Source organism: Felis catus, chromosome D3 (assembly GCF_018350175.1).
Source record: "Felis catus isolate Fca126 chromosome D3, F.catus_Fca126_mat1.0, whole genome shotgun sequence".
Lineage (NCBI taxonomy): Eukaryota > Metazoa > Chordata > Mammalia > Carnivora > Felidae > Felis > Felis catus.
The window spans coordinates 65294534-65318099 of record NC_058379.1 but is presented as its reverse complement, the minus strand read 5'-3'; the positions used below and the strand labels follow the sequence as shown (position 1 = coordinate 65318099).

The 23566-nt window shown below is 41.9% G+C and overlaps 1 protein-coding gene across 6 annotated transcripts in view; it reads right to left on the bottom strand.

The window, feature by feature from the left end:
- The window catches only part of SETBP1 (SET binding protein 1), a 376888-nt gene that overhangs the window by 81250 nt on the left and 272072 nt on the right, over positions 1 to 23566 (bottom strand). The window contains exon 5 of one of the 6 annotated variants that reach the window (XM_045042184.1): positions 19442 to 22104. The exons of the other annotated variants lie outside the window; for them this stretch is intronic. Coding sequence (XP_044898119.1) covers positions 22043 to 22104 — 62 coding nt within the window. The 3' untranslated portion in view covers positions 19442 to 22042. Of the gene's footprint in view, positions 1 to 19441; positions 22105 to 23566 lie in introns of those variants that run through there. 6 annotated transcript variants of the gene reach the window in all.

Below are 23566 nucleotides of genomic sequence, written 5' to 3'. Positions count from 1 at the left end.
GAAAAGTAATGTTTGACTTGTTTGTATAACTATATTCTATGATGCGGAATTTTAAGCCATTTTTCTTTCCAAATCCTAAAACAAAACTTGGGAATGTGGCATCCACATCTCCTCCTTCCCAAATCTCCTGAATGTGTGTACATTTCTATTTTTTTCTACAGAAGGGTCTATAACTTTTAGCAGAACCTAAAATAAGTATATAAACTTAAAAAAAGGTTAAGAATTGCTTATCTTAGAGGAATATCAACAATGAAAAAGGTTCACATTTATAGGAGAATTCTGGAAACTATGTCTGGGAAAAGGGAATAAAAAATATCCCATGAGAAACAGCATATATAGCTATATCTATCTGTACATGTTTGTTTGTCTAACTAGAGACTGATTTGCCTATTTACACAGAATCAACACACATGCCCACACTATATATGCCTGTACGTGCTACTCTGCTAAAATGAAACAGTAAATTGGAATAACGAATGGAGTTACTGATAATAAATTTACTTTAATTATGTATGTTTTTCTACCACAAGCTTAAGGATAGTAAAGATTTTCACTGAGAGAACGAAATCAGTCATTGCTGGGAAAACCTGGACAGGACTTCCAACTAAAATGGGTAATTCTAGACTAACATTACCCATCTTGACCTCCCCGCCAGGCTTGGCACCAAGTGACGGCTGTTTCCATAAATCACATCTTCCTCCCAAAGACGAAGATATTTCAGATATTCAAAAGAATGTGGCGGGGCTTTGAAAGCATTTCGAAGAGAGCTCCAAAACATTTTGAGCATAGGCAGCTGCACGAGAAGCTGTGTCGTCTAGTCACTGCCGGGCAGCAATAATCCTCGTGCAAGGGTTTGGCTGCCAGTGGCTCCGTGAGTCTCGTTATTCCCGTATATCTCCAACATCATACATGACTGGAGAATGGTCCACAAAATAATTCAGAAGGCTGTTATGCAGAAGGATCTTTAAATATGTTACTCTATGATTATGTCTCTGGGATAAGGTGATACATTGCCATCTCAAGGGGCAATGCCCACGGGGATGGAGATGTCTGCTAATGACACTAGTAGAAGCAATATCGCTTTACAATTGGTCCTAGGCTACGCTGTGCTTAATGGGTGTGTTTCTTCCTCACATTAAAACCAAAATCCTAGAAATTGCCTTTTCCTTTCCTCCGGCAATAAGACTCTACTGGAGTATTATATACTCTAGTTTTCTGTTCCAAATATTGTTTTTTAAAACAGAAAGTCTTCTGTAGTTTCCCCTGCAGGATCTCTGTGCCCATCATTGTAAATCTGGGAGGGAATCATGGTACTTTGAAAATGCATCTGGTTAAAGGTTGAACCCTGAAAGGAACACTGAAAATGAACAGTAGTCCTATAAGCTGATTAAACGTAACCCTGAGGATACAAAATGGTGGATTATAGAGTGATTACTGAACAACTCATAGGGCAACTACACACTATAAAAACAGAACAGTAGTAATGTAGATTTAAATTAAGGCCATTTAGAGAAGATGAGGAAGAATCATCACACAAGTCAATGTGGCCTTGGGTGAGGTTCATACAAAATAAATATGACTATGCTTCTTGATGGATTCCATGGCTTGATCAATATTAATCAATGCATGAGTCCAGAATTATTATTATTATTACTATTATAGTGTTAAATGCAGGGTTGTCTGGGCCACTTACAAGACAGGAACAGCAAACACAGCTCTAGAGAAGCAAAATCTGGCCAATGTGAGACTCTAATGAAGTTAGAAGTTATTTGAAAGTGAAAGCAATGGTACCTGATGCTTATCTCAGAGTCGGTGAACATTCTCTGCAAACTGAGTGTGGACTTTTGAGCCTCCTACGTAAACTTTAAATCACCACAGGCTACATTAGTAATGACAACAATTAATAATGTAATAACCAACATGTGCCCAGTATGTGTCAGGCACTGCTAGAGCAAAGTACTTTAGATGTAGGACCTCCTAAATCTACTCCACACCTTTATGGTGTATAATCATAATTATAGCCATGACCACAACACCGCCTTATCATTGTACGCCATTTTGTAGTTATATCATATATGGTCTTGTGGTTCCACACCTCTTATAAGACAGGCAGGCAGGAAACAATCATCTTTTGATAAGTGACAAAGCCTAAAATCAGAAAAGATGGGTCCCCTGAGCAAAGATGGACAGGAAACAGGGATTTACTGTTGTGGTTCTTCCCGTGGTTTCATACCATCACAATCCATTGGCAAAGGGTAAACAGTAAAGGGTTACTTAACCAGGCTGACAGCTTACAGCTGTCACTAAGCCCAGAAGAAGCCACTCAAGCTGGCTTGGGCGGATGGCTGTTTCTGGTGTTACTTGGCAAGAGGAACAAGGGCTGCTGTTGCAGCAGGAAGGATTGAAATTACATGTGCCAACCTGCTCCAACCGGAAGGGCCATGGGACGGTGTCTGTGAAGAGCACGGACTCTGGAGTCGGGCTGGCTTAGGGCAAATCTTTGTTCTACTCCCTGTGAGCTCTATGTCCTTAAAAGTCTACCTCACTTCTCTGGGTCTCAGTTCCCTGATCTGTGTAATGGGGATAACAGTAATATCTATTTCTTAGGGCTGCTCAGAGGAAAGATGAAGTTATACATATAAAACACTTAGAATAGCACCTAACACTTAATAAGCCCTTAATGGTTACTTATTATTTAAAAAATTATTTCATACCTTTTAAATTCTCTAATCTTGCTTTGATATGTACAAAAAAAATACAATCCTATTATTCTATAAACTAAAATGACTTTATTCACATACTCCCTCTCCTCATTTTACTGTGTTCCTAATTGGGATTTATTCACTAAGCCTGACTCCCACCCAATAAGTTCCTTTTTTATTTTATTTTTTTTTAATTTTTTTTAACGTTTATTTATTTTTGAGACAGAGAGAGACAGAGCATGAACGGGGGAGGGGCAGAGAGAGAGGGAGACACAGAATCGGAAGCATGCTCCAGGCTCTGAGCCATCAGCCCAGAGCCCGACGCGGGGCTCGAACTCACGGACTGTGAGATCGTGACCTGAGCCGAAGTCAGACGCCCAGCCAACTGAGCCACCCAGGCGCACCATCTTTTTTTTTTTAATGTTTATTTATTTTTGAGAGAGACAGAGACAGAACATGAGTGGGTTAGGGGCAGAGAGAGAGGGAGACACAGAATCCGAAGCAGGCTCCAGGTTCTGAGCTGTCAGCACAGAGCCCGACGCGGGGCTCGAACTCACGAGCTGTGAGATCATGACCTGAGCCGAAGTCAGACGCTCAACCGACTGAACCACCCAGGCGCCCCCCCACCCAATAAGTTCTTCATGAGGCTTGGGAGTTTAAAGGCTGAGTGTCCACAGGAAATATTTGACAGGGGTTTTCAGTAACCCCTCAGAGAGCACACATACTGTCACTGCAACTATATAGTTGGCTGAAGTGAAGCCATCCTGTGACCTTGGACAAGTCTCTCAATTGCTCTAGAACTTGGTGTTGCCATCTATAACATCAGGTGCAGAAACAAAAAAGGTGTCCTTAGCGTGTGGACTGGGTTTGCAGAGGACACTGCTACAGGAGCCCCTGACTCCTCACTAAGACTTGGATGCCCTCCGCCCACCTCACCCTTGTCCCACCAACGATGCCACACTCACTTCCAAAGCCTTTAAAAGTGGAGGTCACAAAAGTCTTTCAAAGTAGCCTTCATAAGCCTGCAGGGAATTAAATGACACACTGGGAACAGGAATAAAATAAGAGGAAGAGGCAAATATTCAGCTAGAGGGGAAATACATAACACATAGCACTTTCAGTCTCTATAATTACCTATACAGAGAATAATTTACCTTTTGCTCAGGAAACTTGATATTTTACTGGTATGGATACAACCAAAAAGTTGCATTGTTACTTGGTTAAATAGGCTTTTCAACAACTCATGCAAACTCAGAAGAGTTGGGGGGGGGGCTGGGGGGGGTGGGTAAAGCCAGAGCCGCAAATAAAGAAAAAAAAGACTCTAGGCAGGGAATACCCTAAATGATCTAATAATCACAGAATCATCTAAATTAGATGTGGAGGGATGGAGCTTGTGCACCAGCCCCCTGAGAGGACTGCTCTAGAAAGCCAAGGTATGTGGATCCTCCAGCCCAAGTCCCCTGCCTCCCCAGGCCGGCTCCCTGCCATATGCTTGCTTCCCAGGCTTTCTGCTTTTATGCATTTCAATGATGCTACCATTTTCCTCACCCGATTTGTGTATTTTACACCTGTATAGGAGAATGTTATTGGAAGTGTCATTTATTCCAGAGCCGTGAAGCCACAAATGGCGATTCACTCCAACAGGAACTTCAATTCACACAATCAAGCAATTGAGGGGCTTTTACTACCTTTAACTCCACCCCACCTTCCTCAAACTTCCGCTTTATGGGGAGCTCTTTTTATGCTTCCTACAATAAGCCCGCTCTGAATATAAATGCACATTTCCGACGTATATGGCACTTTCGAACAGCGTGAATAGAAAATCTTGGAAAGATGCTACAGTGAAGCAGCCGCAAACGTAATACCCTGTTGTTTTTATTGCTAATTAGAAACAAAACACAAGTTCGACCTTATTGCAGGCTAATCAGCTATTAAAACTAAGCGCTTCTTTAAAAAACAAAAATCAAACTTGGTTGCCTCCTTTAGATGCATGAAAAGAAAAAAAAAAAGCATCTATGCGCTGATGCAAATTCACTGAATAGTTCCTGTGTACAGTGTGAAACGTGGGCAAGGCAGTCAGTAATCTCCGGGCAAAGACACGGCTGCCGTCATAACCCCTAGATGCTCGTCTCTTGGAAAGTCCTGCTATTGTCAGAAAGATGAATTCTAAAACAACTCTATATTGTGCCATCTGCAGATTTTATTGACAAAGGTGTCAAGTCCTGCAGAACTGAAAGTTGTTTCCCTTGTCATGAGATAAATAAGCAGGTTTGCTCGAGCTCTCAGCTTTATTCAATTTGCTTAGATACAAGGTGACTGTAAGCATTGATTCCATGTAAGACCGGATATAGATTTTTTAAGGGAGGTACATGTCCTGAGAGTTAGATTCACCTCTTGAAGCCGATGGCTTTGCAGCTTGGCTCACAGATCCAAGGAGAGAGAGAGCAAAGCCACTGGAACCTGAGAGATTATGATGAGACCCAGCAACCCGGGTTGACCAGCTTTCATTGCTGGGCCTTGGGGATTCACAGCCTGCTGCAGCTGGAATTGAGAGGCTTAAAGATCATCCAGGACAGTGGTTCTCTAACTTGAGCATGTGTTAGAATCTGGGGGGCTTTTTGGATCACAGGTTCCCAGTACCAGAGGTCCTAATTCAGCCCTTTGGGGCTGAGGCCTGAGAATCTGCATTCCAAACAAGTTCTTAACTGAGGCTACTGCTTTCTGTCAGGGGGCCTGGTCTAACACAATGCTCTTGCTTTACAGGTGAATGAATACACCGAGGTCCTGAGGAAAAAAATGCAGATTTGTAGAGGTTGCACCCACACAGGCCTAGAAACCCAGTGTTCCCTGCCTTCGTATTCAGGGTCCTTGGCATTTCCCTAAACCATGCTTGCAGCCCTTCTGCCTGCTACCCACAAACATAACCTCCATCTAGAGATGAAGAAGCAGTTTCTGAAGCTGGAGGCGGGAGTGGAGTGCTTTCTTCCTGCCAGAGACGTCTATGCGTTCATTCAAGGTAACAGCCTCCATGCTTGAGAAAAAAGGAAAAGGCCTTTGGAAATTCCTCTCTATACTCCTGCTGGTCAGAGGAGAGGAGGAGCCAGGGAGGCGTGGGGCTCTTCAGAAATGGGACTTGGTTGTCTTACACAGTAATGAGTTTCCAAAGACTAGAATTCTTTCCTTAGCAGAGGAATGTGGCAGAAGGTATTTGTGAATCAGAAAAGCTATTTGGGGTTGGGTGACCTCTCAGGTACCTTCTCACTCTGAGATTCTATGATCTATGAAATTGTCTTTTTTAATACACGTTGTAGTAAAACGTCCTCATTTCTACCTTACTAAACCATAGTTTGCAACGAGATGCAAGCTGTAATCGAATAATGCTGACCCCTGAACACTGTTAACTGTGCAAACTACTATTTCCTGAGTCTCATTTTGGCAATTTAGAAAATACGTGTCCTGACACTTGTATTAAAACACACCCAGTCACTGTACATCCGCTTAACTACTTTATCGTCTTCTCAGCTTTTCTCGATATCTGAGATTATATTATAGACTTAATGCCTTGCTTATTGTCTGGGCCCATGGAGACCAGAATACAAGCTCTGTGAGAACAAAACTTCATGTCTCTTGGCCACTGCTCTAAACCCAGTGCTCACCTGTGTTCAGTGCCGGGCACACAGTGACACTGGATCAGTATCAGCTCAGGGAATGAAGTCTGAAGGTTGCTTATGTCCAAATTAGCCTCTACAGAGGTTTTCAACAACGTTGAGTTTAGTAACCAGGAAGGAACTCCTATATTTACAAATGTATTAAGTAAAGAACATGAATGGAGAAACAAGATGGTTTCCTATGTCTTCCCTGCCAGTTGGTATACATATGTATACGTACGGTAGGTGGTGTTAAGAAAAATAACGAATATTCAATTGTCTCAACTGTGTTTTCTCGAAACCTAGACCATGTTTTGTTCCTCTTAAAGCCTCTCCATGTAAGAGCCCTGTCATCAGCTCTATTAGTATGGCTCAAAGTTTCAGATTTGGTCAACACATATACAAGGAATCACCCCATATCACCTATATGTAGTGGCATCGTGTAGCTTTGTAATCACTGCCATGGACCAAACTTTACTAAGTTGCTTTTGAAATCATGGAAGATAACGGCATTGAGAAATTTTCACTGATTTCCATTTTGTTTCAAGACTGTGCACTGAGCCTCAGGCTGAGTCAAAGTTCTAATAGTCATGCCAATAGTATGCTGAATTTGATGAAACTAAGGCAACTTCTTTGAAGTCGTCCTAGAACAAAGGGCCAAACAAATATGAAAGGCTTATGGATAAAGTTAAAAACAGGCAGTTTCCAGGAATACAGTTCCAAACAGAAAAATACTGAACAGACCGGAGTTGACTTCTTGGATTGCTAAGGGAGGCAAATGCAGATTTGGGTTGGGTCTGTAAGGTCAGAATTGTTTCATGGAGTTGTCCAGGTAGCATTCACCAGATGGGAGCCCAGCCCTGCTCTGTGCTCACCTTCTAGCCCAGGGGACTACAGGTGAGAGAAAAAGCCCACCTCGGGGGGCCTCACAGGCAACTCCAGTCAAAAATTGTAGAACAAGTGAGTTGTTCAAATCAGCACCTTGGCAGGTAAAGAAAAGCACTAACTCTGAAGTCAGACAGATTTGGGTTCAGCCACTTATTATATACATGACATTAGACAAATTATTCATTTCTTGAGGATCATCGTCCTCAACTATAAAACTGGGATAGTTCTGGAGGAGGTAACACACAGCACGGTGACTATAGTTAACAACACTCTATTGCATATTTGAAAGTTGCTAAGAGAGTAGATTTTAAAACTCATCATAAGAAAAAAAAATTGTAGCCATGTGAGATAATGGATGTTAACTAAACTTCTTGTGCTAATCATTTTGCAATACATACATACATCAAATCATTATGTTGTATACCTTAAACTAATACAGAGTTGTACATCAATAAAACTGGAAAATATTGGCATAATAGTACTTATTATCGAGAGATCTGGGATAATTAAGGATATTTTATGAAAAATGTCAAATGGCATAGCATCCTAGAGCTTAAACAAATGTCAACCAACAGCTCTAATTCACTGAGTGCCATCACGGGCGGGCACATGGGACTGAACGAGGCTTGGTAAACATGGATCGCCATATCCACCTACAAAGATTCACGATGCTTGGTTTTGTTCACTTTCTACAGTTTTCTATTTTGACATTCAATAACGGTCCTCCTTTGAAATTTTGTCTCCTCATCTGTTAAATGGGGCTAATCATAGTTAGCCCTACCCACATCAGGGAAACATTTTCAAGATCATAGCAGATAAAGGAGATGAAGGGCACTGTAAATACTGAGTGGTATGAGGCTGCTAGGATTAGATTTCCTCATGCTCATCCTTTTGGGCTTTAGTATTTGGGGGCTTTATGATTATTATCACTACAATATGTAAGATAAAATGACATTGTTTCCTCTGCAGAGACAGACACCTTATTACAAAGCCGAGCTTCTGGTTTCTCTCTTGCCCCCTTCTGCAGTGGGAACGGAAAAGAAGCTGGCTTGCAATAAACGTTGATACGATGCCTCTAGAAATCGGGACCTCTGAGGGTGAAGTTTGTATTGACACTCTTAAAATATGAGCCTGTCTCAGTGTTTTATGTCATCAATTGTGACTGTCAGTTTCCTTTGCAAGGGAAGGAATAATGGAGCTATTTTGTCCCTTGCTCTTTTCAAACTAGTGTTGGCCCACGGGCTGAGTGCAGCCTGGCTGTGGTGGGGGGTGGGAGGAGGGATGTGTTTTAGGGGTATGGAAGGTTTTTTGCTGCTGTGTCCTTAATCCCAGACTCAAGAATAGGGAGAGTGAGAGCATATGGCCCTTACACTGAAAGGTGTCCCATGCCACTGAGCTTTTTGGTATCTGAAGACTGTCCTCTAGAAGCTGGGGAAGATTTTTACCAGCTCACCAACACTTTTCGTTTGCAGTGGCAATATGTGGCTCGCTGGGACAGCCTCCTATTAGCTGGGCAGGCACTGGCCTGAAGCTTCAGTAACTAGTGTTTTCAGGCCGGAGTGGCCCCTGTGAATTGAGCCTGGCTGCCGTAAGATCTGCCCCAGGTTACAGGATCTTTCTGGGAAGCCAGGTTTAAACTTCTATGAGGGAGATGTAAAAAAACACAGCTATCTACTAATAAATCAGAAGACAATTAAAGTTAAAAAGTCAATGTTCAGGAAACATCAAGGATCTGAATTAAATCAGCATATCAGGGTAATTCAAAGGCTGGTGCCTGGAAGGCAGCATTTTATTCACAATCCAATTCATCTATCAAGCAGCATTTCCCCACTTGTGGGGCCTCCTTCTACAGAATGATTTGGGACATTTGCCAGCTACAGCCAGTTTTTCTGGCTGGTGCTCATTCCTGATTGAACACTGGCCAGAGTTTCTAACCAAACTCAGATTAAGCTTATCTGCTGTCCCTCCCTTCTTTGCTCCTTTTTTCCCCTCCCTTTCTCTTTCCCCAGAATATCAGTCATGTACATACACTTCCTCTATTTCTTTTCCTATATCCGACCAAAACAGACCAGAACACGTCCAAAAGATATTTCTGCGGGCTCTTTCTATCTGGGATCTGAAAGAACATGACAGGCACCTTCTTTTCTTTTCTAGTACCTCCTTGAAGGAACAATTTTAGAACCATTTCACTTGATGATTACAGGACATTTTCAATGTCCTGAGTTGGCCCCACAGTGAAAGCGAAGGAATCATTTCAGGGTTTGAGATAGGAGAAGTCTCAGAGATAATAAGAGTTGCCTGTAGTAGTGATTTACTACAGATTAGAAACCCTCATTCATTCTGTAAACACATCAGCCCTTTTAATCCTGACAGGAAGTTCTCGCATAAACACTATTTACCCCCATTTTACAGACAAAAAAACTGAGGCTCGGAGAGGTTAAATTTTATGGTAGCTATCAGAGGTAGTTAAGTTAGAGAGCTGGGAGTCAATTCTGTAAATTGAGGTTGCAGATATGTCTGAATCCAAAGGCCATATTTTCTATTTCAACCTCAGAGTCCACGAGCTCCAGAATAAAACAGCAACAACAAATACAGAGGTACTTTTTGAGCACCTGCTAGGTGGTTGGCTCTGTTTTAAGCATCTTACACGAGGTCACTCCCTTCACCCTCATAGTACATCTCTGATGCACTGTATCATTATCTACATATTGCAGATGTAAGAGACAGACAGGACATGAACTACAGAGGAGTGTGCAATCGCCTGGACTACTCAGCTGGTAAGTGACAGAGCTGGGGCCCCTGACATCTACTTATCATAATGGTGATGGATCATTTCCCTACTTATCCTGAACAGTACACCTTAGCCCTGAGGACATGTACCTCTCTCACCATCCTTCGTACACACACACACACACACACACACACACACACACACACACACGTGATGGCTCACTAGTGTTCTGGATGCATTCTGGTGCCCAGATGAGGCACAGAGGGGCAGGTAAAGGCCAGATTGCTTCTCTGCAGTCTGGCTTTCTGGAGTTTACACCAGATCACTAACATTTTTTTCAATACTGGCTTTTGTGTGTGTGTGGTTTAATTATTTACTCACTCAGGTTCATTTGCTTTGGAGCTTCTTGAATGTCAGAGCTTCAGATCTCAAATGCGAGCCAAGCTTTGGCCTTTGCAACAACCCAAGGTTAATGCAGACTGCAAACAAGGGACCTCCCAACCCACTGTGGTGTGGTCTGCTGTTCCCTGCACCTGCTTCCTGCTCCAGTGCACTTCCTGGGTTTGTGTGAAAGGAGCCTTGACGCTCCCAGGAGCTGTGGTGTATATGCATGTGTGAATATATATACATAACGCCTGCTCTTCCCCTAAAGCTGGACTCACTGCTGACTGGTACGCACACCCAGTCTACTGAAGGTGGCAGCAGGGACTTGGGCAAATAATTCCTCAAGGTAGTGGGAAAGTGGAAAAAGCTCGGGCTTGGCATCAGTAGACCTGTGTTCCAGTCCCAGCTTGGTCACTACTGCTTGACCTCAGCCAGGACCCTTGACCCTCTGAGCCTTGGTTCTGCATTTTTAATTTTAGGGGATTAAACTAGATTCATATTTTCCAAACTATTTCTTCAGAATCTTAGTATCCCTTGATATATGAGTGGGTGGATTTGGAAAAATAGGAGTTGTACCATCAGATACAATGGGAAAAAGTGACTTTTCTTCTATGGATGGATTCACATTGCCCACAAGTATGTTAAAAGTGATGAGATGTTATGTTGTAGATAATTATATGTTTTTGTCTATTTTGAAATTTAATAAACGTATTTGATAATCAAACTTTTTTTTTTTTACAGAATACTTATGGCTATTTCTTGGGGTGCTGGCCAATGCCAAGAACTAGTTTTAGGACATCAAGCAGTCTCAAGCACATATTCCACATGCAAACTTTAGTAACAATAAATAGTTAATGCATTTGTCAAATGATTGGATAGCTAACATGAGGAAAAACTGTAAATGGTATTTAAAAGTGAATTTATTTTTCTGCAAGGCAATCAATGGCAAGATAGTAGAACTGAATCTAAAATCCATCTCTATGGTAAATGGTAAATGAATGGTCCCCACAGGTGAGGTGGTGACATGATAGATTTATTTTTAGTACAGGAGGTCTCTCAGGCTCAGAGAAATTCTAATGTTTGAAAAGAAGAGAGCTTCTTTCTTTGGATCTGAAGACTTCCAATCCTATTTATGTACCCCTTACTGATTTTAATACACCTTATGACACTGATAACAGAGCTACACACACTGACGTTAATAAATAGGTATTGGTCAAATCAGATTTCCACAAGTGCATTCGTGAGGTATATGTGCTCACGAGGGGCAAAAAGAGAGAATGTAATTTTTAAGGAGAGCCACTCACAGGCTAATTTAGCCTTTTGACTTAGGTATCTTTTATTGCTTTCTTTTTTCTCCACATAGCATAGTTTATATTTAAATGAAAAATGAAATTTATAAAAGGTCTGTGTTATTTAGATGAAACTGATCTACTCTTGACTCATCTTGCTCCTACTTGTGATGGTTTTGATTTTACATTTTATTTTATTTTAAGAAGATAAGGTACTACCCTTCTCCTTTTCTATGTATTTGTTGTTTGGTTGCGTTTTGTTTAACCAGACTTTGGTAGATCTAATCACTTCACCTGAGCTGGGCTCACGAGGTCACATCAGTCACTCGGAGCAGTGTACCAGATCTGAATCAGTGGAGAATCTCTCTGGGTCTTATTTTAAAACCTTAAAGCCTTTTATGTAGTGAAAGCACCATAGTATGCAAGGTGAAGAAATCTAGACACCTCTTTCTTCCTCCCTTTCTCTCTACACTTCTGGAGTCCTATAGTCCTTGACCACAGATAGGTTGAAAAGCCTGTTCTAAAGTATGACTCTGAGAATATCAATCACCTCACCCTCTACCCCCTGCCAACTTAAAACCTTTGGTGGTACCCTAAAGTGCAGGGCCAACAGTCCAAAGCCCTCTGCCTGGTGGAGCGGCGCCTCCTCTTTGTCTGCCTCTCCATATCGCTCCTGGCCCTCCCTCACCTCTCACCCCAGCAGCCTCCTGTCCCTAACAAGGCAGGCTGTGTGACGAATCCAGTCTTTATCTCACTGCTGCCAACGCTTGGATCTGCTCTTCCTCTCTCTCCAGCCACCAGACCCTCAACGCTTCATTCAAATGCCACCTTTTCTGCCCTCCAGGGTGTACCGGCGACTGTCTTCATTTGCCCCCACTGAACGCTGGGCACAAACTATCTCAGCACCAAAAATATCCCAATACCCTTCTCAGTCTCCTTGCGCATCTCTCTCTTGGGATAGAGACCCCTGAGGAGCAGTGACTGGGTCATATGAGTCTTTGTGTATTAAGAGTCTCTGAAACAAAGTAGGTAGATGCTTAATACACTTGTTTGAAAACAATCACATTTATTTGGAATTATACCAACAGTATATAATCTATGATTGAAAACCAACTGGAATCATTGTATACAAAATATGAAATAAAGGTCGACATACCATAAGTGCCTAATACATGCTTAATAATAACAATAATTATAACCACCAATATTTATTGCATTTTTTCTATGAGTCAGACACTATGGTACAACTTTATAAGTAGACATACCCTATGAGGTGGAATCTATTATTATCCCTGTTTGAACTTGAGAAATCAGACGCAGAGTTCTCTCTTTGGCCAGCCTCTTTCTTTTCCCAGTTCCTTCCAATGATTGCTCATTGCTCTAAATCAGAAGTTGCCTGTCACTTTCTGGCCTGAGTTCCTAAGCAAATCTGCTGGGCCTGTTCCCTGAGGACATAATATGAGTTCTTAGCATATGGGGCTGTGATGATCAGGGAAAGGGCACAAATGTACTTTGCAAACTGTGAGTCACTGTTCCAAGGTGCAAAATAACCAGATGTGGAGAATTAGGATTCTCTGACTCAAGGCATCAGCATATTCAGGGCATCTGCCCGCCTATCTGAACCCAAATGGACACTATTTGGGACTCCTCCAGGTACAGCTACCCCCGAGGCCACACACATCTGCCTGCTGCAATGATGAGGAAGGGAGCATTGTGTAGGCAGAATCGGGAGGCCTGCTGTAAACAGAAGATGAGGAAATGCAAGGTGGTGATGGGGTTACCTTCAGAGCAATTTCATTTTCTAAACAATCAGGAGGATGTTATGAGGGGTTGGGTAAGACTTCCTCTGGGCACAGAGCTATTAAATCACAGCTTCCCAGAGTAGGGACTTGGGGTAGGAGGGACAAATGGGATTTCACAAGTGAAGTCAAACGAGCTAAGTATGCCTGCTTTTCTTGGGACCGTCTCTCCAGCAGGTAGCCAGCAGAAACGATGCCAAGGGGCCCAACCTAAAGTCCATACTTTATTTGAATAAAAGAGTCTCTACATGCTGAGATTTATAACTTCACAGGAAAGGTTTGGGAGGCGGGAAAAGCTTAAAAGAACATTCTGTGTGTGTAGCATTCTGATACTGCCAACAGTTTGCGGGTTGGACAGGGCCCTGCGTTCCTAAAGATTAGACATAACTGAGGGTTTCTTCTTCTTCTCATTTAATAGCAAGGAAATACAAATCCTCCTCTCATGTCAGAGTCTCAAATCTTCAGACTTTTTGTACAATTTTCCCCATTCAGGAGTAACATTTAGCCGAAGGGAAATCAGAAAAACTGTAGCTTTTTTTTTTCTCTTGAAACCAAAAGAATTTAAAGATATCAAGTTTAGCTTTCTAATTTAATTTCTGAACTTTCTTTTTTTTTTTTTTAATGAGAGAAAGAATTTTAGTGGATATAAGGAGAAAGCACACGTTTTTGTGATTACTAGAATTTTGGTGGTTGGTATTTTATGAAAATGCCACAGAGCTGTACTATGAGGAACAGTAAGCATTCATAACAACCCCCCCCCACACACACACACATACACTCCTGACCTCCGCCAAAGAGAAATGTCAGCAAGAAATCCAAGCAAGAGAGTTATTTTCCTTTTCACATGGAATAAAACACAGATTCTGAACTGTGAAAAGAAATTAAGAGTGAGAAATAGTTTGACTTAATACATGTTCTGAGCTACCTCCTCCTAGCGGGCAAGCTATGCCTGGATTACAAACTGAGGTTTTGGTTGCTGGTTAGCCCACCAAGGCACCCTCAAAGTGCAAGTCATTATAACTCAATCGTTCAGGCAGGGATTAGCGGGAGAGCCATTGTTGCCTGCTTTGAAGAAAGGGTTTGTTAAGCTATTCAGACATATCACAGAATTGCAAGATGGCCTGGAACTACTTAAATGATCAAGGTCAGTCATATCATGGCCAGACAAATCTGCAGAAGACACAGTGATTGCCATGACATTTCTTTGATCCTGGACGTCCCCTCTTGCTGGTGGCACCTAATTGAAAACTAACACAAGACAAGAAGCTCTCTGATAAGACCACACCTACCCAGGCAGGCCTCTTCCCTAGCCCTCCACAAGGACGAGCAATCAAATCAAGCTGACCGTCATGTTTGTTCTCTCTAAATGATCACATTATTCTTTAATTATTTTATTTCTTTTTTTTCTCTTCCACATCAACCAGTTGACTATAAACTTTACAAATACAGGAGCCTTGTGGCACCTGAGTGGCTCGGTCCATTGACTCTTGATTTCAGCTAAAGTCATGATCCCAGGGTCATGGGATCCAGCCCTGTGTTGGGCTCCATGCTGAACATGGAGCCCACTTGGGATTCTCTCTCTCTCTCTCTCTCTCTCTCTCTCTCTCTCTCCTTCTCTCTCTCTCTCTCTCTCTCTCTCCCCCTCTGCCCCTCTCCCCTGCTCGCATGCTCAATCTCTCTCTCAAATTAAATAAATACAGGAGCCTTATCTTATTCATTCTTATATTCTCAAAAGTTTTAAAATATATATGTAATGACTGAATGCAATATTTTTTTTTGAAGAATACTACATATATATTTGTATTTCCCCCTAAGCTGTTCCTCTCTGTTCCCCATCTATCTAAATCCAGCCAATTCTTCCAGGCCCCAGTATGACAACACTTCTTTCATGAAGCATCGCATGTGCTACTGCAGACTAAAAATGAATGGTCTCCCTTCTGAGTTCTTTACCATTCAGTTTAGCAATATGAGGTTTGATAACTGACTTTATAAAAATCGTGTTTCCAAATTTATCCATGAGATAAACCTTTATCAGATCATAAGGAGAAATATACAAAGAACACAAGTAGTCAGTCATGAAGCAAATGTCAGTATCTTCCCCTCTGAAGGGTGTCCTGGGAGAAAGAAAGAGCATGTGAAGTCAGAAGGCATGGAAGCATGTGGTACCTGTGTCTAGGGAAAGGCAGGAGGGCATAAGGGGAGAGCCATGTCCAGGGGTCAGAGAGATGAGGAGGAAGAGAAAGTCAGAGATATTGGACCCTCTGCTGATGGACAAGCCACATAAAAAGCATAAGGGAGGTGGGTAGCTTCCAGAAGCAAAGATCAGCCCCTGGAACAGCCAGCAGGGGCCATAGTCCTAAAAGCACAAGGAACTGAATGGATCAGCAACCTGAATGAGATGGCAGTTGGTCCTACTCCAGAACCTTCAGTAAGGAACAGAGCCCTGCCCACACCTTGATTTCAGCTCAGTAAGACTCTAAGCAGAGGACCCAGCTGAGTCCCTGGACCAACAGCCTACAGAAACTGTGAAATAATAAATCTGTGTTGTTTCGAGCTGCTCAATTTGTGATAAATTGTTACAGCAACAATAGAAGACGAATACAAATCTCACTCTCTCTCTCACTGCATTTTTATGTCTGGGGTTAGTAGATAAATTGGTCTACAAAACAGGTGCTACTGAATGGCACTAACAAACTCTCACTGTGACAGACCAAATGCCAGAGGATTGAAATTGCCACCCCTTTCAAGAGAACTTTGGGTGAAATGTGTATTTTGTTACTTATTCACCATAACTGTATAATCCTGACACCTTATCTTTGTCATCAAATACAACTGTCGTCCAGCTGATGTCTGCCCCTCTGTGTGTGTATGTGTATTCGGAGAGGGATTTAACTGATCCCAGTAAGAGCATAATTGGGAGGGAAAGCCTGCTGTTTAAAGAAGACTTCTATAGCAATCTGCTGGCTTGTATTTTCTGTGCTTGAATATATTATCCAAAGTGGAAGTGAAAGGAAATGAACATTATTAACAATCATGTAGTAAGCAGTGTGCTGGATGCTCCTGTGTATATTCTGCTTTTATTTAGTTCTCAAAAAACTCTGCCAGGTAGGTATTAATAGCCTCATGTTTCAGATGAGGAAAAGGAAGATCAAAAATGCTAAGTTGCCCAAGGTCACACTACCAGTAAGTGGGGGATTTAGCATCCAAATCTACATCTGAGAGCCTTTAACTCCTGAGAGTTTTTCCTTTTTTTTTTTTTTGGCTCTACTAGGCTGCCTTAGAAGCTGCTGCATTCATTCTTAAGCTGGTGCTCCTCAAAGCGTGTGCCAGGAGCCTGTGGAGGTCTGCAAGATCAAGCTAGCCAATCGGTCCCTTAGTAAGATCTATGTATGCTCAGTACCATCTGAATGTCGTATAAGCTACAAACAGAGAAGATGGCATGATCCTGATCCCTGGCCCCCAACTCAAATTTTCTTTGGGTGAGTCAAGACATCCTTACCTAAAGTAAAGGTAAATAATACAAGGCCATATATAAATAAGAGAAATGAAACTGAAGACTTTAGGATTGGTTATATTAGAGAAGAAGTAGACGCCAGAATGGCTAAGAAAATGACTCACTAAGATCAGAAGCCAGAGAGAAAAGAAGAGGATGTTCTGTGGAAAGGAGACAACGTGGTGGTTGGAGACTCAGATGAAGGGCTAATTATGGTATTTTCTGTAGGATAAGGAGGAGATTTAGCAGAACTCACAGCAAGGGAATAAGCTGAAAATGATCAGGAGTCAAGGCGAGGCTGGGACAGTAGATAATGGAGGCTCTTTAAAGCCAGATAAAGAATTTTGGATTTCATGCAATAAGATTTTATATTTCTACATCTGGCATCAATTATTCATTTACCTATGGTTGCCTTCCCAGATATTTCATGAGAAACTATTCCTTTCTTCTTTTTCTATTTCAATAATTAATATATTTACTTAGAGCTGTAAGAGAGGATAGATGAAATTAGAGTTTTTTTCTGAGTTGATTATTGCCAAAAGGATCAACAAAATGAAAAATTAAGTAGAGGAAAAGTGCTAGAGACCAAGATGGTGCAACTGGCCAGAGGCCAGTGGAAAGCCAGCCCCTATGAGTGAAGCATTTCTGGGGTCTGAGTGACTTCCCTGTGCAGGTGGCACAGACGTGCTATGCTGGTGGACTTCCTGGAAGGAGTCAAGGCTTAGAGTCCTCACCAGAAGAAGATGAAGAAGAAACCCAGAAACAAGATTATCCTCTCTAAGACCACTGGGACAGTTTCCACTATTATAATTATTATCAACTGGATAATAATTGTGTCCTATAATTAATCGCTGGCTCCTTCCCATTAAATGCTCTCAGTATAAGTGACAGCAACACTGACCAATAAGAGCAACTCTAGTTGGAGTTGTTCTGTGTGTGTCTGTGTGTAAAGTGAGCATGGTATTTGTAACCCACCCCGACTGGTAGCAGTCATTGTGGTGTGGAGTCGTGGATCTCAAGCTTTGGAAAAGTTACTGCATCCCTCCCCCTTGTCAGATTCCAATCTGAGAAGAAACACTCAAAACTCAGTGATTCTTAGGAAAACATTTTGGCAAGCATCTTCAGCCATGACTAATGTGTCCCTTCCTGGTTGTTGTCCTAGCATTTGGATTCTTGTGGAGATATTAAATAGGATAGTGTGGAAATATGGGTGGTTTTCATGCCCAATTGGCTGCTGCATTTATTTAAAATATATATATATATATATATACATATATGTATATGTATATATATATACGTATATATATATGTATATATATATATATATATATATATATATATATAGTCTTTGGGCAATGATATAGAATGCAGAAGGAAAAGTTATCGTGGTCAATTCTGGGAAAGTACTTGAGAGAAAGTTGAAACAATCAGGCAACCAAAGTGGTGGTGGGGACAATGGAGAAAAAGGAGGGGCACTGGGGGAGGGGAGTATGGGTTGGCTTTCTCTAGCTTCTCCTGAGGAGAGATGGAAAGGGAGGGGGGCAGAAAGGAAAGACCCTAGCTGGCACCTGTGCATTTACATTATCATAATGCTTATTTAGTGAGATTATAAGTGACTTTTTTCATACATGGTTTCCTAAATTTTCGAAATTTTCTACACTAATAGGTATTTGTTTTTAGTTAATGAAAGACACAATAAATGTTTCTCCAAATGCTCATTTGCTTTATGCTATGGGTGGGGAATCCATTTTTATCGTTGTTGTTGTTGGGGTCTCAGAGAGAAAAATAACATCTAGTGTTAAAAGGGTTTGTTGTTTGTAGAAGTCATACTGACACAGAATTCTAGGACTATGACACCTCCACTGAAGGATGACAAGGTGTCCCCTACATACTTACAGTCATAACATCACCCAGTACTAACTATGTCTTATACATTTTAGCTACTTGATACTTTTCAATGGTGTAATTAGAGTAGATAAGTTAAGTATAAACATAACTAACAGTACAAAAAGTATCCTATACAAGAACACTTCTGGCCTCCTGGTCTTGCTTGGAATATAAGACATGACAAATTGTTTTGGAACAATGGTTCTTTCAGCCCACACCCCAAGTTCTCATGGACATTCAAAAGGGGATGATTAGTCTCCTAACTTAACAATTCTCCAAATTTTTGAGATACAGTCCAATCCCACTGTTTCCTTAAGGCCTTGTTCCACTCTGTTTTCATCTTTAGCATATCACTCTCAAGATGAAAGTTTCTGTGTGTTTGCTAGGAGATGTATAAAGTCCCTCAAACTGTGTAACACTTTTCCTTAAAACCACAAAGTTTTTTTTTTTTAATTTTTTTTTCAATGTTTTTTATTTATTTTTGGGACAGAGAGAGACAGAGCATGAACGGGGGAGGGGCAGAGAGAGAGGGAGACACAGAATCAGAAACAGGCTCCAGGCTCCGAGCCATCAGCCCAGAGCCTGACGCGGGGCTCGAACTCACGGACCGCGAGATCGTGACCTGGCTGAAGTCGGACGCCTAACCGACTGCACCACCCAGGCGCCCCAAAACCACAAAGTTTTAATATTAGTTTTAGTGTTTTGTAGTTTAGTGAATAATCACAAGACACTCCTTTGTGATTTTCAGGATATTCATGCTCCATTTGGGGGATCTATTCCCCAGTCTCTACGCAGAGAATCAGCCTTACACCGTGTGCCTGGCTGAACCTGTCTCCAAAGAGCTTCTTCTATATAAAAAACTAATTTTAACCAACACCAAATCGCTAGTGCTTTATTCTGCGCTCCACCATTTAACCCACTGGCAACGGTTCTTTAAGGATAACTTAGAAGCTGAGTCATATTATTGACCTTGTCAACGACATAGAAAATCTAGTGGAAAAGGGAGTTGATGAGAAAAATCAGGAAACCTGGGAGCCAGCACTTTTTCTGTGCAAAACTGGTTCGGTGACTTTGGACAAAGACTTTTAACCCTCTGGGTTTTGATTTCCTTGCCTGTCAAGTGAGAGAGCAACATCTATCTGCAAACCTCAGTGGATTCTGGAGATCAAATAAAAGTAAGGAAATGCACTTTGAAGAGCATAGCACCCTGTTCAGATGCAAGGATGACTGGGATGCAGCCTCAGGGAAAGCTTTTCATCTCTGTGTGTCCTTAGATCCTCCATCAACGAGGGGAGCCCCATCTCCACATGGACTTACTCCCCACCTTCCCAGGCTCCCTAACCCCTTCACAGAAGAGTGCAAACACCACAGCAGAGGCTGCCTGAGGGATGTGCTACCGATCCTCTCTTAATACCTCTGACTTGCTCTGAATCCTTATGCAATGGGGCAAACACCAATACCAACTTGTTTTTACAACATGCAGGTTATTACTCTGAAAGTTATTTTATGGGTCCTTTCTTCCTGTAGAATGGGTTTTTATTTCTAGTCATTAAACGTATGGACTCTCACTATTGTGTCTAATTGCTTTGCATATGTGTATATATCCATCTCTTGTCTCCTGATAGCTTTACAAAGTCTTTGAGGATAGGCGTGTTTCCTGGCACTTGATCACTTGACCTGGCACCTAGCACCAAGCTAGCACCAAGCTCAAAACCCTTCATGCCCAGCACCCTTTAATGTCAGTGTGTCCTTCTCAGTGCATCCTCCAGGATGCAGTTTCACATCCTCTGCATGGCAGCTTTGCCTCTTAAAAACCTTTCCCACCCAACTGCAGACTTCAGTCAGCCAGGTGCCTTCCTGTACCCCCCACATATGCCCAACTGCACGTCTTTACCGCATGTGGCCACACTCATCCACTACACTTCCACTCTCCAAGGCTTGGCTCTAGGATTTTGTCTTTTGAATACTATTATCTTTCCTGATCCTAGATCCCTATGGCCCCCACTGTTGGCCACTGAGCATGGATTAAATTTGGTCTGCATTTATTCCCTGGTTGCTTTATGTATGCTAACTTAGCCTCCCTTCAGTATAGTATAAGGAACTTGAAGTAGGAGCCCTTCCTTGCTTGTTTTTCTTCTGGTCTCTCTAACTGCCCCTGGCACTGTGATATATATAAAGTAACTAAAGAGCTCCTGATCATTTTTGTGAATATAGGGTCTTAATGAGCCAGCATATATACTTCATTCGGCAAAGTAGTGAAGACCTCTGGAAGAGCAACGATTGGGCTTTAGTCTATAATACTTTGCATATAGTAAATGTTCAATAAAAGATGCATTTGTCAGAACTTGTGACAGCCAGGACTGATCTTCCATTTGTTCTCAGGATCACAGCCAACACCCACGGTACCACAGAGAGGAGTTTTCAAATAGATATTAACATGATCAAAAATTAAGTGCTCAAGTGTCTGTGGGGCAGGGAAGGGGGAGCTGGCCTAGACTCTTACCTCTTTTCAAATACTATAACCTTTATCTTTTCTATACATGGATTTCATGGGAAGGCAGAATGGCACAGCATGAAAGGTTCTCGCATTGTTTTTATGCCTCCAGACGTGAGGACATTAGGCTTAAGACATACTAAGATTGGGTGCATCACCTCCCATCAAAGGCTGATAAGAAATAAAATCTCCTTAGAAGCTGGAGCATGGCTAGAACCACTTTCACTGTCTGCACCTACAGCCCCCATTTTCTCATTGTCCACTTGATTCTTTAACTTCTTATCACTTGTATTTGGTACATATACAAGTATATGGTACACCATATACTTGTACCATATACCACATATATGGTACACCAAGCCATAACCATATGAGGCACTAATTACATCATATTTAAATTTTCTGTTGTTTCAGGACCACTGATATGTTCATACATATTCTCATCTCCCATGAACTCTCTGAAGCTTCTGGAGTTCTTCTTAAATGCATTCTTCTTTGACTCCTTGGTTTCCCTCCAACATTTCCAGCATTTCTTCTCTGCATCTTTCCTGATTCCCTCTTATTCTGCTTCTCTCTTTAAGGTGAGCCACAGGGTCCTCTCTTCCACCCTCTTTTCTTTATTCTCTATCATTCTCTCTCTTGCTCTGCACCGCACTATTGACTTCTGCCTTAGCAACTCAATTTCTTGCACACCAACCAGATTCGTTCTTTGATTTCTGTAATTCTGTTCATATGCTACCACTCTTCCAGTTGTCTGGGGCCAACATATTGGAATCATCTTTGACTTTAGCTAGAGAGGAAAAGAGATGAATTAAGAATGACTCACCTGAGTAATGATATTTTTATGCTACTTATAATGTGGGTGCTAGGGTAGGGAAGGAAAGCAGGGTGGTGGGCACAACCCAAATAAGACATGGATAATTAGCATATCGTATGGAAAGACCAAAGATGGAGCAGGTTGGCTCAACCCAGACTAGTGGGAAAGAGTGTTCAGGAAAGAAAGACAAAGTATAATTTGGTCATTTCATGACTTTTGCCTATTTAAAAAATGACTTCCCACTGCCTACTTCATTAAGCACAAGCCTCACAGTGTAGGGGAAAAAAAAACCCTAACTCATGAGGACAACAGTCTTTTCTGGCCTTATCTGTCATGATCCCCAACTGCAGATCCTATCCTCAACAAAACTGGAGTAAACACCATTTCTCAAATGTTTCTTGGGTACTTCCACCTAAATACCTTTGTTTACATGGCTTCCTTTCCACATTGTGCTTGCTTCCCCACCTCACCTCCACCTCCCTTCAGTCCTCTACCATTTCCACTCTCCAAAGCTTCTTCCATCCATCAAGACCCATCTTAAATGGCAACTACTGCAAAGAAGCATTTCTGATTCCACTGCTGTACTTGTACTGAAAACATGGAGGTGGCTTACCCTCATTTGGGCAGCCCCAGCGCTTCCTCTGTGGCTTCTGATGGCGCTTATAGCCTGCCTTGTAAGATCAGCTTCATCCAGTTTCCTCCTCTGCATTAACAGGAGAGACTTCTGGATTGTAATTTCTTTGAGGGCATAAGCATCCAGTTTATTAATCCTTGAATTCCTCCCCCAGGACTGCACCAAACGTGTGTATGTATATGTGTGTGTGTGTGTGTGTGTGTGTGTGTGTGTGTGTACCAGCCACCAAAGAAATCCTTTTTTACATTTTCGCTTGTCGTTATCACCCCCTTGAATTCAGCCAATTTGTACTAAGTGTTATCCTGACACGAGCCTATGCCACAATCCAAGCAAGTATTCAGTCTCATTACCTTTTCGTTTATAGAGTGAAAGAGATGGGTTTCTGGAAAGTCTTTCTGAAGGCACCATCCTCATCTCTGCCCCAGTGACACACCAGTCTTTGGCAAGCATGCTTTATTGATTTCTCTAGCCAAGAAAGGCTCCATGTTGTATCAAAGCCAAGTCTGTTGAAACTGTAAGCTCTCTGCACCCACACCTGAATCTGCATAATTCTCCAAAGCCACAAGGTATAAATAAAAACTTCCAACAGGACAGGGGAGCATTTGCCAACTGTGGGAAGATAAATGGCCTGGGGACTTCTTGCTCCAAAGGCAGAATGGCTTGATTTCTGATTTTAATGTGGAAAAAGAGATGCTGGGAATCTAAGATTTTTTTCTTTCATTGCCAGAAAGTTATGGGTCACAACATTTAATTTGATTAATTCCTGGTTTCCAAGAGAAAACCTTAGGAGGAACCTTGGGA